The sequence below is a fragment of the Panthera pardus genome, unplaced genomic scaffold (genome assembly GCF_024362965.1).
Source record: "Panthera pardus isolate Hobbes unplaced genomic scaffold, ASM2436296v1 HiC_scaffold_24, whole genome shotgun sequence".
Lineage (NCBI taxonomy): Eukaryota > Metazoa > Chordata > Mammalia > Carnivora > Felidae > Panthera > Panthera pardus.
Window position 1 is genome coordinate 117,344,370 of NW_026526810.1, and position 14,429 is coordinate 117,358,798.

The following is a 14,429-nucleotide window of genomic DNA, read 5'->3' on the forward strand; positions in this document are numbered from 1 at the left end:
ACTCTTCCTACATGTTTTCATAATGTTCAGGCTAATAACATTTTAAAAGTTAGAGAGGAGGGGCACCTGGGTGGCTCAGTTGGTTGAATATCCAACTCCTGATTTCAGCTCAGGTCATGATCTCACAGGTTCATGAGTTCCAGCCAAATTGGGCTCTGTGCTGTCAGTGCTGGAAATTCTCCCCCTCTTTTTGACCCTCCCCCTGCTCACACTCTGTCTCTCTCAAAATAAAGTAATAAAATTAAAAAAGAGAAGAAAGTGAAGGAAAGCTTAAGCTAATAGGTGATAAATTTTAAAGTTGCAACTAAGGTAATTAATACCAAGAGTTTAAAAATATGTTTTAACTCAATAATGAGTTTATTTTTCCAGATTATGTGTATATTACTATGAATATATCCAGGTAAAATGTACAAACTGCTAAACTGAACTTGGCAATTTATGTGATCAATTTCTATTGTGATAATTCATTTGTTTAACATTATTGAAATCAGTCTTCTGTGTCAGGCTATGTTATAATCATCATGATATAAACTAAGTTAATCCACTAATAATTGATAATTAATGTTCATCTAGGGCTAGAATTGCTGTCATTCCCCCATCACTTTTGTTTAGGATTTATTGTGCATATTGTATCTCAGAATCATTGTATCATGGTTCTGAAATCCATAATCCTTATTAGTCCATTTGTATTGGTGGACTTTCTTAGGTGAGAAACCTGGCTGAGAAGAATGAGTAAAACGTCAGCATTTCAAATTTTCTGTCTTTTAAAACATGTTATGCTGTGTAGAGGAAGAGAAACATCTTTTCCTACCCTTCTAACTTCTCAGCTAGGGCTCTATCACCAAAGACACATTAACAAGAGAAAAGAATACTTATTTAAGTTTTACATGACATGGGAGCCTTTATGAAGAAATGAAGACTTGAAGAAATGACATTTTTATACTAGGTTAGGTAAAAAATGGAAGGTGGTGATAAATGTCACTGGACAAAGGGGTATGAGCTAAGGGTAGTAAACTGGGGAGATCTAGCAAAGCCTACGTGTTCAGATTACCCTCGGCATCCCTCTGTCTTCAGAAATAAGATTGCTCTTTTATCTGGGTATAGGGAGGGCACCTCTCATATGAGAGTCTTTTATGACCTGCTTCAGGGGAGAAGGGGCTCGGAGAGTTCTTCCTGAACCTACTGTTTCTCAATCCCTTCAGCTTAAAATATTCAATATGCCAAGGTATTATATTTTGGGGTAGCATGTTTTAAACCCCATTATTCTCTCATCTGAAATTTTCCCCAAGAAGTTTGACAGTCCAGAAACTTAGTGGGTAGATCGATCATCCCCTGTCCTAGCAAACCAGGCTCTCAGTCCTAGGAATAGGTCAATCCTAAAGAGTTGTTTCATTTCAAAAGGTGGTGATAGGAGCGGGAACAAGGGCACCCGTCTGTTAGGCTTCTAACGGTGTTAGTAATCAGGCATTTAATGAGATACATTTCTATGGAAATAAAAGAAAAACAAAGGTTAATGGTTCCAACAAACTATAAATTCAATTTTTGAACCCAGAGGGTGGTCAGTCACGATTTCTAGATGTTGGGCTCAAAGCACCTGTAGGTAGGGTAGTAAGGGCAGGGAGTAACAATCAATAAATGTTTTTGGTTTGCAGTGTAAATGTCTCTGATGATGGAATTAGATGTTCCAGTGAAATTTCTGAGTGACCCACACAGTTATAGGTACAAAGAGTACCCATACATGATCTGTTTTGGTGATTCCCTAAAAGTTTATATCATCATCCAGCTTCGGCTTATAGGACTTTGAGAAATGGGTAGTTTTCGTTTTTAGTGATGACAAGTCAGGAAGGTGAGAGAAAATTGGATATGGTAACAACTGACAAGATGTACAAAATGGCAAAATCTAATTTACAAGGAAATGAAAAATAGTTCAAAGACGGCAAACATTCACAAGAGTGGGTAATACTTTCTAACTGAAACAAAATTTTTCTCTACAGTCACCTCCATTTCTACCATAGATAATCAAAGACTATTTTTATTTGCAAAAATAAATCTAGTCTTATTAAACTTGGCCCAATTATTTATACAAGTACAACAAGAAAACTGATTGATAATACAGGCCCTTTTTAAGTCTGCTTTGAAGGAATCCTCCGGAAAAGCTCAAAGTTAGTTCAAAGTCAGAAAGACTTTATTCAGAATTTGATTTGGGGAAACTTGTCAAGAATATCAAAAGATTTGAACACTTGATTAAATAAGGTCTTGGTCAACCATTTAACCAAATTTGACAATAGAAGATTTTGAAGGCAAATATAGAACATTACATAGTTGTGAACAAAACCCTCCACTCTTTTAATATTAGAGACCTTAATAAGTAAGTAATCAAAAGACCTTATAAAGACAACATGAAGCACAGGAAATTAGTTTGATAAAACACAGAATCTTTGTTTCCTAGGCAAATTTCTTAAAAGGCAACTGAAGATCTGCATAGCCTGGCAGGTAAAAAGCCAAGCAAGGTTCTCAAAACACAAAAACAAAACAAAACAAAAACCTAAACAGGAAGAAAATAGCTGACTCTGGGAGGGAAAGGATCAATAAACAATGGGTACTTAACACTAAACTCAAAAGGGTCACTATCCAAAGATTTGACAAATACAAATATTTTTTCCTGCTAACCTGAATTTGGAAAGGAAAGGGCAAGGAGAAGTGTTTACCTTCCTCTCTCAACGAAGATAAAGATCCTGAAAACTGATACGTTAAGAATTCTTACATTCTGCTGGCTTTCTGCCAGTTGTCCCAGACCTTAGCTGCAGTCTCCAAGGTGATGGAGTATCCCAGCCTTTTACTATCCAATCCTCATCACCAGAAACTATAGAGGAGGAAAATAGTATGTTTTTCCTTCTACCCTTCTAGTTCCTCAGCTGGGGCTTTGTAACAGAAGATGGATTAACAAGAGAAGAACATACAAATTTATTTAATGGAAAATGTTTATGTGTCATGGAAGCCTTCATAAAGAAATGAAGACCCAAAGAGGTGATTAAACCTGAGTGTTTTTATGCTGTTTTGATGAGGAATGTAAAGTCATGGGAAAATGTGGTAGAACAAAAGGGTAGAAAACTGAAGGGAGCTTATTCATTGTTCATTCAGATTCCCTTGGTGTTTTCTGAGATAAGGATATAGGCAGGGCACCCCCCACATGAGAGTCTTATGACTTGCTTCAGAGGAGAAGGAGATCAGGGTCCTTAATGCACCTGTTGTGTCTCAGATTCCTCCAGCTTAAAATGTTCAACATGCTAAATCGCCATGTTTTGGGATAGCGTGTCCTGAACTCCATCAACTACAACTAAATCAGTAGTAGGAAAAAGGTCTTTGTTCTCACTTAAAGTGTGTGTGTGTTTATGTGTGTGACAGAGAAAGAGAGAATTCAAGAAACATGAATTATATATTTCAGAAATACATGCATTGTGAAAGAATATAAACATTATTTGAATCTTTTACCCAAAATCTATTAAATTACATTTAGATGGTATTTCTGTTCCACGTCAAATTTCTTACATACCATTGTAAACTTACTCTAATTTTCTGAATAGGTCATTTACTTTTCAACACCCAAATTTTTAGACAGTGAAGTTACAAATTAAGTCCACATTATCTATAAGCAGTGTGTGCAATTTTACAATAAGCATGTCCTCAAGATCCATGCCCTTAGAGCAGGTTCTATATGCAGGATGATCTTTGAGCTTGAGAAACTCAATCTCCTTGGGTGATACCCAACAGGTGTGTACCTGATCCTTTGTTTTCCTTTGGCATGGCCCACTTTTACTGGGAGATTTTAATTGAATAAGTTGTTACGCTTTTATTTTTAAATTCAGAATCTTGGATCTGGACCAATAGGTTTTAATCAATCCAATTAAGGGAATGTAAGTGAGAGACCTATGAGAAAGGATGGATCATTTATGAGACCTAAATTTGTGAAACCATATTAAGGCAACATTCGGCTTTATGCTGAAACATCCAGGGTTGTAAAGAGCTGACAACCTACCCTTTTGTCATCCACATCACCTCCCCTCTTCTAAGTTAATAGATCCTTTTATAAACTAATTTGGCCCCACTGATGCACTGATTGAACAAATTGCAGATATTATGTCTTGATAGACAGGCATGATGTACTAGGTGAAAGGAATTGCTGTAAAGAGGCCATTAGTAATGTGATGGTGAAGTGCTGGGGGGAAGGGAAACATTCTATAGTCCTGTGATTAGGTCTTAGTCTTTTAGTGAGACTGTGCCTCACTGTGAACTTCACAAGTGTTTCACGTTTTTTTTCCTCTCTCCTTAGATAGAATAGGATGGCTAGAGTGACCTAGAGTTGGGTATTTCCCTTCCCCAGTCAGTTAGGACCTGGTTAATAGTTTCCCCTGGGTGTGGGGGAAGGGGGGCAGGCCTTGTTAAGAACAAAGTGCTCTGATGTATTTCCAAGTGGTTTTCTCTTCTCTTTGCCAGAAGCACAAGGGGCTATTTTTTCTACTGTTTACTATTAGAACATGGTTGAGCCTGGAGGTAAATCTCACAAAACTGTGGAAGTCCCCCTGTGACTGTGTCCCCATGGAGATCTATCAGCACCGTGCCTCCAGGATTCACCAATCCCAATTAAGGTTTCCTATCCTGACACTCGTTCTCTCTGTGGTTTCCACACATCAGTCTCCACTCTGGGAGTCTGGGACTCCCTTTATTTGCCTGTCTGTCTCTACAATCTTGCCAACAGTGGTTTGCCCAATGTCTTCTCTTCTCCAGGCTCCTGACATGCTGAACCAGAAACCAGAAGTTTCAAATGCATTTCAATCACTGCAAAAATTAGTAGTTCAAAAAATGCAGAGACCAAGGAAATAGATTGTTGAGAAATAAAACCCTGCGGCCTAGGAGGGAAACATACAATTTTAGTCTTATTTCTTTAAGAAAGGAAGTAAATGGATGATGCGTAATTATGAATATTTATATGACAAAAACAGACCCATGGATAAGATGGTAAGTGTGATGAGGTGTTGTCTTTTTGTAAAGTGAGTTAGGACACCTTCTTCCATACAGGATTCTATCAAGCAGTTGCTGTAGCAAAAAAAGGAAGTAAAAAATGGAACACCTTGGTGAGCAGACATACTGAAATACATTAAGATGTCTTATTACTGATATAAGGAAAAAACCTTGGCCTTCTGAAAAGTGTCCAAAAAAGCAAACTGTAAGAAAAGTCACAACCTTTAACTTGCATATGCAACAAAGATGCTACAACCCTGAGAATTAGCTCCTTGTCAGCCAGTTATTTCCAAACTGCAGCAAGTAGATGATAAGATCAAGGTAATGGTTGAAGAGATTTTGGTTGGGCAAAAAGATTGTAACCATACCACTATTTTTCATCTTCAAGATATATCAAATAGATTTAATCCTCTTAATGTGTTCTTAATATATGTTCCAATGGCATTCCAAGATATTTCCATTGACATGTGCCTGATATGAATTCAGTAGTCGTACAGAACATGACTATGGTATATTGCCCTCCAGTTAATAATTTGAATATGATGTCACACAAGGTATACGAGTTTACCACAAATTCAAAGATGACATTTGAAGTTTTATTTTCTGCATTTGATTCTCACTCTCAGTTCTTGGTTTGCTGGGGGGGGAAATGTATGTTTGTTTTTCCTTGAGTATTATTTTTGTTGATTATGTATGATAAAATGGATGTCATAAGGACCAGGATACCTCTCATAATGTATTGCTCATAATTAAGGTGACTTATTAGAAAAATCCAATGATTAAAACTCTAATTGTGTAACTGTTATCTTCATAGGAAGTTTATAGAGACTCATCTGAAAACCATTCCCAGTCGTGCATTTTCAAATCTGCCCAATATTTCCAGGATGTAAGTCACTTTTTTAATATAAAGAGAAGTTTGCAACTGTGCCAGCCATGTTATTTTCTAAATGTGTTCTATCAAGAAAAATACTTGTTATACATTGTATCTGCATAAAACAATGATATTTGCATTTCCAATGTACTTGAAAAGTATATGTAAAAGATGTTTATTTGATTTTGCTACATCTCCAATCCCGAATTCCTAATTTCTTAAACCTACTGCAAAATTAAATTCATTTGATCTTGACAATTTAATAATTCTCAACGTATTTTAATGTATCTTGGGATGCGACAAAGTGTTAGCTGGGAATCTCTCCCATACACACACTGTCTAGTCCATCTCTCCTAGTTACGGATTCTTGATTCACTTTTTACCAGGACAAATGTTTACATTTTGTCAGAAATGTAGCTAATGATTTCAGACTTCTCTCATTAAAAAAACAAACAAAAAAAAACCCACAAAAATAATTCTAAACCTTAGAAAACTGAATTGTTATGCACTCAAGAGTAAGGATAAAAAGGACTTCCATGTTGAGTTGACAAAGAGTATAACTGTATATGAAATAAACCAGGGCCTTATTTCGTTTAATGGATTCTGACAAGCCACAAGATAATTCAGGTACACCAAATGACAATACAACCAGGAGCAACCTGTGTCGGTTTTGGCTCAATTGATTCATTTCATGACCATTTATCGAGTGTCTGTTGTGTCATTTCAGGGGCATTTGACATTTTTAGTTGATACAACTAGAAAGGAGGGTGCTACTGGCATTGAATGGATGAGGCAAAGGATCTGCTGAACACCCGACAAGGCACAGGATATCCTCCCACAACAAAGAATTTTCTAGTCCAAAATGTCAACAGGGCTGAGGTTGAGAAACCATTCCAGCTATGTATCTCTGCAGTCTTTGATTTCCTGAACAGCCCTTCTATTTTCAAATTCTTGTCTCCTTTGATTTCCTTGATATTGTTCTCTCATCCTTCTTTTTAACATCTTACCTGAGCTACTCTTCCTCATCCTCACTCTCCTTTCCTAACTTCCTATTTCATTTCATTCAGTTCCTTAAATATCAGTTCATTCTTTCTTTTGTCCCAGTTCCTTCATACCCTCTTCTCCTTGAATGGACACTCCCATTCCTTTGGCTTCACTGTTACCCAATACAGTTAATTCCTAAATGAGTATCTCTAGCCCTGACTTGTTGCTACAATTGAGGCCTGAATTAAAGCTTCTTCCCAAGTATGATCATCTTGATGTCCCACAGTCACTTCAAACAGCATAGCCAAAATAAACTCATCTTCCTGCTAAACTGTTCCTTCTTCTCCGTTTAACAGCACCAGCGTTTAGTGGCCTAAAAGTTAAACAACTTGAAATACCCTTCTCATCTTCTTATATAATTGCTTATTTGGTGTCTCTGCTTGGATGTCCCAATAGCTTGACCATTACTTTATTCATTCATTCAACAAATATTTATCGGGCCCTACTCTGTGCCTGGCACTTTGCTAAATGCTTTACATATGACATCTGACAAAACTCATGGAGTTTCCACTTTCCTTCCTAAGAGATATACTATGGTGTAGTCAGTTAGAGAGTGCTGTGTAACTCATATAAGAAGCATCTTACCTAGATGGAGAGTGTGGTCATAGAGGGCTCCCTAGAGGAAATGACACCTAACTTGTGATCTGGGGGGGGAAATAAGTAGAAAGATAGTTCCAAGAAGAAGGGAAAAGGTGTGCTGTTGGTTAAATTAAAATAAACTTGTTGAGGCTGAAGCTTAAGTGGGAAGAAGGGCAGTAGAGAGAAATGAAACCGGGGAATAAGCAAGTTCAAGGCCTTGTGAACCACGTAAAGGAATTTGAAATCTTCCCTAAGGTCCAAGCCACGAAATGGTTATCAGGATGGAAGTGGCAGATCAGGTGTGTTAGAAACATTCGCTTGTTCTGTGGAAAGGGAGTCAAATGGAGTAAGACTGGAGACAGGAAACTTGTGAGGATGTTGTTGCAGTGTCCCTGGGGCAGAGGGGATGGTGAACTGAATGCTAATGGTTGAGGGGAAATAAAGAAAAAGTGGCCAGATTTGAGAAATAAATAAGAGAACTAACAAACTCAAAAGTTGATTGATTTGGAGGTGGGAAGAGATGGAGAATTTCATCCAAGTGTCTGACCAGGACACCTGTGTGGTTGATGAGCATATTTGCTGAGATAGAGAAGTTTTGTGTGAATTTGCTGTGGAGAATCAAGGAGACAGTTAGGAGTTCGTTTGGGGCATATGGCATTTGAGTTACCTTTGAGGCATCAAGCAAGCTATGGGTCCAGCAGGTAATCAGGACATAAACATGATTTTTCCTTCATTCCAGGCAGATGTAATTGGGACCAGTGAAGGGGAATCATTGGAGAGGGATAGGCTAAAGAGAATGAAGAACAAACAATTTGGGGGTCCCTGAGAAGGCAAGAACAGATGGGATCCAAATAAAGGGATTGACTTGGTACAAGAAAATTGTCATCTTTTACATGTAACAAGAAAGTAGTAGTAAGAGATGAAGAGGTGATTAATAGGCTTATTGGTGGAGAATTCAAGAAATTCTCATCTCAAGCTTTCAATCTTTTCTACAAATTATTAAAAGATTATCTGCTAATTATTGAGGGTGAAGTTAGGAGAGTTAGAAATTTGAGAAGGTTTGAAATAAAAGTGATGGACAATAAAAGAGGGAGGGTTGGCTAAGATATACAGGACATCCAGGCAGATCTGAAGGTCCTGTTAAGACTTCCTCCGTGGAGAATATGATGAATTCTCTAGTCTGGGTTAAATGTTTCCTGAAGCACATCAGAGCACTTATCACTGTATATGCTAATCTCGTTTACATGCCTATATCACCCATTACTATGAGTTCCTTGAAGCTGGGGAACAGGTCTGTTTTGTCAATGCCCACTTACTGACACAGAGTAAATATTCAATAGATATTTGTTGAATGAAAACATGCAGAGATACATAAATAATAGTTAAAGTTCTTGTCTGCTTAGGGGGCAAGAGAGAAAACATTTGGGCAATCCTGGATAGGTTTGTACTGGTTCAGTATAAATTTCCACCTATTATTCATGCATAATTATTAATAGCACCCTGTGTAACTCACAAAAATATCCTAGTTTGGATGATAAATGATATGGTCACCCTAGTGATTACATAAGACTTACATGCTAAGAAGAAATTTGAGGAAGAGATGGGATCTGATTTTTCCTGTTTATAAAAAAGGGATAAGCAAGCAGAGAATCACATCTTTCATCCCAGTGAATAAATGGTTCCTACATCTTGTCTTCCAAATTGAGCCATAAGAGCCCTTTAAGGATGTATCATTCAGTTGGAGAAACTGGAACTTCTTATGATGTGGACAGAATGACCATTCTAGTAACCCTTTGAGAAAGCTTCACACTTCTAAACTAAGAAATTCAGGAGAAAATTCAGAGCAATAGGTATGATATAAAGTTAGGAAAACAAGTTTGTAGCTTTCAAAATTCATCTTTTCCTTCAAATGGCACAGCTTCATCCATTATAAATCTCTGTAGATCTCTACACACACATACACACACAAAAAATAATCTTTTCAATGTCTTCCATTGCTCCTTCCATATTAAAGATATATTTGGATTAGAATAATTTATGTAATGTTATCTACAAGTGGCAATGGCTTGGGTGACCTGATAAATCAAAGGATAATTATTTAGAGAATAGATAAGAAAGTACAGGACCATTAGAACATTCCCAATGACGTGATAAAAACTCAAATAGAACAGAGTTCCTTTTATAAACATTGTATTAATGAAAACATTTTACTGGCAGATTTAATTCAAAATTTAAAGATAGATTTTTTTTTTAAAGAAAAGTATTTGCACATCATCCCTCATAAACTCTGATTTAGTTATCCTGGATTGAGTCTTAGACATATGTATCTTTTAAGAGCCTCCCAGGTAGTTTAACTGAATGGCCAGGGTTGAGAATCTCTGTTATGACAACAGGTGGACACCATCTATTAATATTTAATTTTCCCAAATATAGAGATACCTCTCAATAAAAAGCAGTCACTGAGTTTGGCTGCGTTAGTCATTCTTATAACAAGATGGAATTTGTGGAGGCTACTTGAAACAGTATTCCTTAGGTATTCTTGACAAGTTGTACTTAGAAGTTTCTCTTTTCTCTTTTATAATAATTAAAGCCTTTATTTGAGTTATCCTTTGCTTATAAAGTTCCAGAAAAGTCTTGAATTTTCAGATTAATCAAAATAAAGAAGTCTTGAGTAGACATGTAGTCACTACCCTATGGAATGTTCCGCTAGAGAATTATAAATTTCTCATCTTCTTTGAGACTCTATTTCTAATCCCATGCAGGTACACTGTTAAAAATGCCTCTTTTTTTTATTATTGTGTTCTTTTCTAATTTCTTTCATTTTCTGCTATTTTGAGTAATTCACCGTTTATTCATTACCTTAACACATATTCACTGAGGGTCTACTACATGCCAGGCACCATGAAAGACACTCAAAATTCAAAGGCCACACAAAGCAGACACTGTTCTCCATTTCAGAGAATGTACAGCCTAATCAGACAATATCCAAACAATTAGAAAGTTGTACTGTGATAATTAATGAAAGGAGAAGTTCTTGGTGCAATGAGGGATACTTAAGGGAAATTTTACCTGATCGGGAAATTCAGGAAAAGCTTCTGAAGGAAGTGTCATTTAAATGAAACCTTAGGGATGAATAGGACCTAATGAATCGGGAAGCTTTCAGGTATCACAGGATTTGAAAAAAGTATAACTAATTGGAGCATAATTAGGGAGAAATCATGGAGGTTATACATGTTGTCTGATCTGGGAAGCCCCTGACAAAGAAGTTTTAACAAAATCAATATGTTTGAAGTATGTTTGGCATTCACAACCCTACTAACTTTCTACTTTGCATTATATTTTTATGATATTCAGCTATTTGTCAATAGATGCAACTCTGCAGCGACTGGAATCACATTCCTTCTACAATTTGAGTAAAATGACTCACATGTAAGTACAATGAAAAGTGCAGCACAGACCCCACCATAGCCAGTCTTGACTGATAATTCTGGGCTCCAAATGGCTGTTAACAGCTGGGTGTTCAACCATGGTTCAAAACTTCTGTGTCCGATTAAATTCTTGACTTGTTCTCACAGTTTGTTAATCCATCCAAAATCCCATTTCCATGGTTGAAAGGTAAAGTCAAAACTAGAAGTTCTCTTCTCAAATTGTCATTTCATTCTATTACTAGTATGTCAGCAGATTTCATTGGTGTGGATGTCAGTGAGTCAATACATATTTACTGACTACTAACTGGATTCCAGGCCTGTGCAAGATTCTGTATATCTAACATTTTTCCTCAGTTAGGAAAACATAGAAGAGAAATGTAGCTTCATGAGATTAGAACAGGAGTCAGGATACAAACTCTGGCCCTAGAGCTGATTATAATTGGGTTGGAACCCTGGCTTCTCTGTCCACCCACTGTCTAACCTTGCACAATCATGTAATCTTTCCTAGCCTCACATTCCTTATTTGTAAAATAAAGCTAATAAGAGTTTTAACTTCATACGGTGAGCATAAATATTGAACGATATAATGCATGTAAGCATTAAGCACCATGCCTACCACGTTAAAACCAGGCAGCACATTTCGTCAATAATTATTCTGCTTTTATTTCTCTAGTCCATTACAATTGATTAAAAGTTGTAAATAATCACATTACATCCTTCTAAGCAGCCACTTAATTTTATGAAATACTATGAAATATTAACTATTTCCTTGAAGAAACAAAAATACCTGTTTTCTATAAATACCTACTATGTTCTAGACATTATGATAAACGTTCTATGTTCTATATTTAAGGCTCAAAAAAACAACCTTATTAAGTAGATATTATTTTTTTATTATTTATATAAGGAAAACATAAGTTCATAAAGGATAAATATGTTTTCCTTAGTCACTCAGTTACTAAAGGATCAGAGCAGAATCTTTATACCATAAATATCTTACTGGAAAATTCTTTCCCTATGCACTGCATTTTGCTGCCTTCAAGAACACTGAGGCTCAGAATGTTGCTTTTAGCTATGGTAGGCAAGCTTCCATCAGATCAATCATTACTCTGAAAGTAACTAGAGAAGCAAATCCTCAAAACAACATTCGATTGTTTTCCTCTTGAGGTGTTCTGTGAATTGTAATCAACAACTGAGAGGCTCCGACTGAACAGAGGATTAGGCAATATCATAGGGCTAGTGAATCAAATATTGGAGTTCAGGACTTATGAAGGAGGAGGACTCCTCAGTAAACTAACATCCCAAGATTTTAGCTGGGATCCCTAAACAGCTTCATCACAGAAGTATGGAAAATAGATCAACTCTCACAAAGACTAATGCCTGGCTTTGAATCAACAAAAAATAACAAGGCATAGAAAAAAACAAAACAAGAACATATGGGGGAAAAAAGCAGGAGAAGAAAACAAACAAAAGAAAACGAGAGGAAATTCAAATGTTAGAGTTTTGGAGTTATTAGGCACAGATCTTTAATTAATAACTATAATTAATATATTCAAAATTTTAAAGACTAGAGAATTTCAAAATAGAATTAGAAACTATAAAAAGGATCAAATAGAAACAAGAACTTAAAAATTCAATAACTGAAATAAAATCCAAGCACGAGTTTAACAACAAATTAGACACAGCTCAAAAGAGAATCCATAACCTGGAAGATTAAGTCAGAAAAATATATCCAACCACAGCGACTGGGCGGCTTAGTCAGTTAAGCATCCAACTGTTGGTTTCAGCTCAGGTCATGATCTCATGGTTCCATGGGACTGAGTCCTACATCAGGCTCCACAATGACAGTGCAGAGCCTGCTTTGGATTCTCTGTCTCCCTGTCTCTCTGCCTCTGCCCCACCCCCACTTGTGCTGTCTCTGTCTCAAAATAAAGAAATAAACTTTAAATATATTTATATTTGTATTTATCCAGGCTGAAGCATGGAGAGAAAAAGAAAATAAAAAATATATGGCACAGTAAAAAGTCTGGAATACCTGTAATTGGGTCCCAAAAAAGAAAAGAGAAAGAAGGAGAGAAGCAATATTTAAAGAGAATTTTCTAAAATTCATAAAGGATGTCAAGTCACAGATATAATTAGCACAAACCCCAATAGGATAAATACAAAGAAAACACATCAAGGCACGTCATGGTAAAGGTATTAAAAACCAAAGATGATGTGAAAATCACTAAAAGCAGCCAAAGGGGGAAAAACACATATACACTTTAAAATAAGTAGAAACAGGATTGATAGTTGATCATTCATTCAACAGAAATGATACAATCTATAAAAGCAATAGAAAGATACCTACGATGAGGATAACAACAAAATTAGCAATAATAAATATCTGCCAATTTCTTCGAAATTGAAGGCAAAAGAAAGACATTTCAAGCAAACAAAATGCAAGGTTCATATGAAGAACCTACTAAAGGGAATTTTAAGGTTAAAGGAAAATAATGCCAAATAGTTGCCCAGAAGTACAGAAGGAAATGAAAAGCAAGCAATACAAAAGGTAAATATAAATGACACTGGACTGCACAAAACTAAACAAAAAATATTTTTCTGGGTTTAAAATACAGGCAATTCTTGGGGCTCAGTAGGTTAAGCATCTGACCAGCTCAGGTCATGATCTCACAGTTTGTGGGTTCGAGCCCTGCATCGGGCTCTGTGCTGACAGGTCAGAGCCTGGAGCCTGCTTCAGACTCTGTGTCTCCCCCTCTCTCTGCCCCTTCCCCGCTCACATTCTGTCTCTGTCTCTCTCTCTCAAAAATAAGAAAACATTTAAAAAAATTTAGGGGTGCCTGGGTGGCTCAGTCAGTTAAGTGTCCAACTTCAGCTCAGGTCATGATCTCACAGTTTGTGAGTTCAAGCCCCACATCAGGCTCTGTGCTGACAGCTCAGAGCCTGGAGCCTGCTTCAGATTCTGCGTCTCCCTCTCTCTCTGCCCCTCCCATGCTCGCACTCTGTCTCTCTCTCTCTCTCTCTCAAAAATAAATAAACATTAGAAAAATTTTCAATAAATAAAATAAATAAATAAATAAATAATTAATAAATTTAAAAACACAGGCAATTCTTGTGCTGCATGATGGGTGTAGGATCATAAAACTGCATGCTGAAACTATGCAAAGTGATCTTAATAATCAATGAAAAAATTAGGATTGTTTTGTGACTTTTACAAGTGTTTATCAAAACAGTAAAATCTCCTTTACTGTTGGTTATAAATGTATAGGGGAAGGAAAAATAGTACACTGATACTTATTTAGCACACTGTAATTTTAAATTTTAAAATTAAAGTTTACAATTAAAATGTTTTATTTCTTTGTAAAAAAAAAAAATCAAGAGTAGTTTGAACAGTACATGCCTTTTTCTCTTTGCTGTGTAACTTACTAGAACATCACGTCAATGTCTTGGCAAATTGTCATTCTTCTTTCTAGGTCTGGATCAGTTTC

General features: G+C 36.4%; 1 protein-coding gene across 6 annotated transcripts in view; it reads left to right on the forward strand.

Moving 5' to 3' along the window:
* TSHR (thyroid stimulating hormone receptor) overlaps positions 1–14,429 on the forward strand; it is a 158,782-nt gene that overhangs the window by 81,073 nt on the left and 63,280 nt on the right. For 2 of the 6 annotated variants that reach the window (XM_053889683.1, XM_019461922.2), the window contains exons 2-3: positions 5,834–5,905; positions 10,868–10,942. The exons of 1 other annotated variant lie outside the window; for it this stretch is intronic. In XM_053889683.1, the coding sequence (XP_053745658.1) occupies positions 5,834–5,905; positions 10,868–10,942 (147 nt within the window). Of the gene's footprint in view, positions 1–2,907; positions 3,028–5,833; positions 5,906–10,867; positions 10,943–14,429 lie in introns of all 6 variants that reach the window. 3 more of the 6 variants (XM_019461923.2, XM_019461926.2, XM_019461929.2) reach the window with 2 other exon arrangements.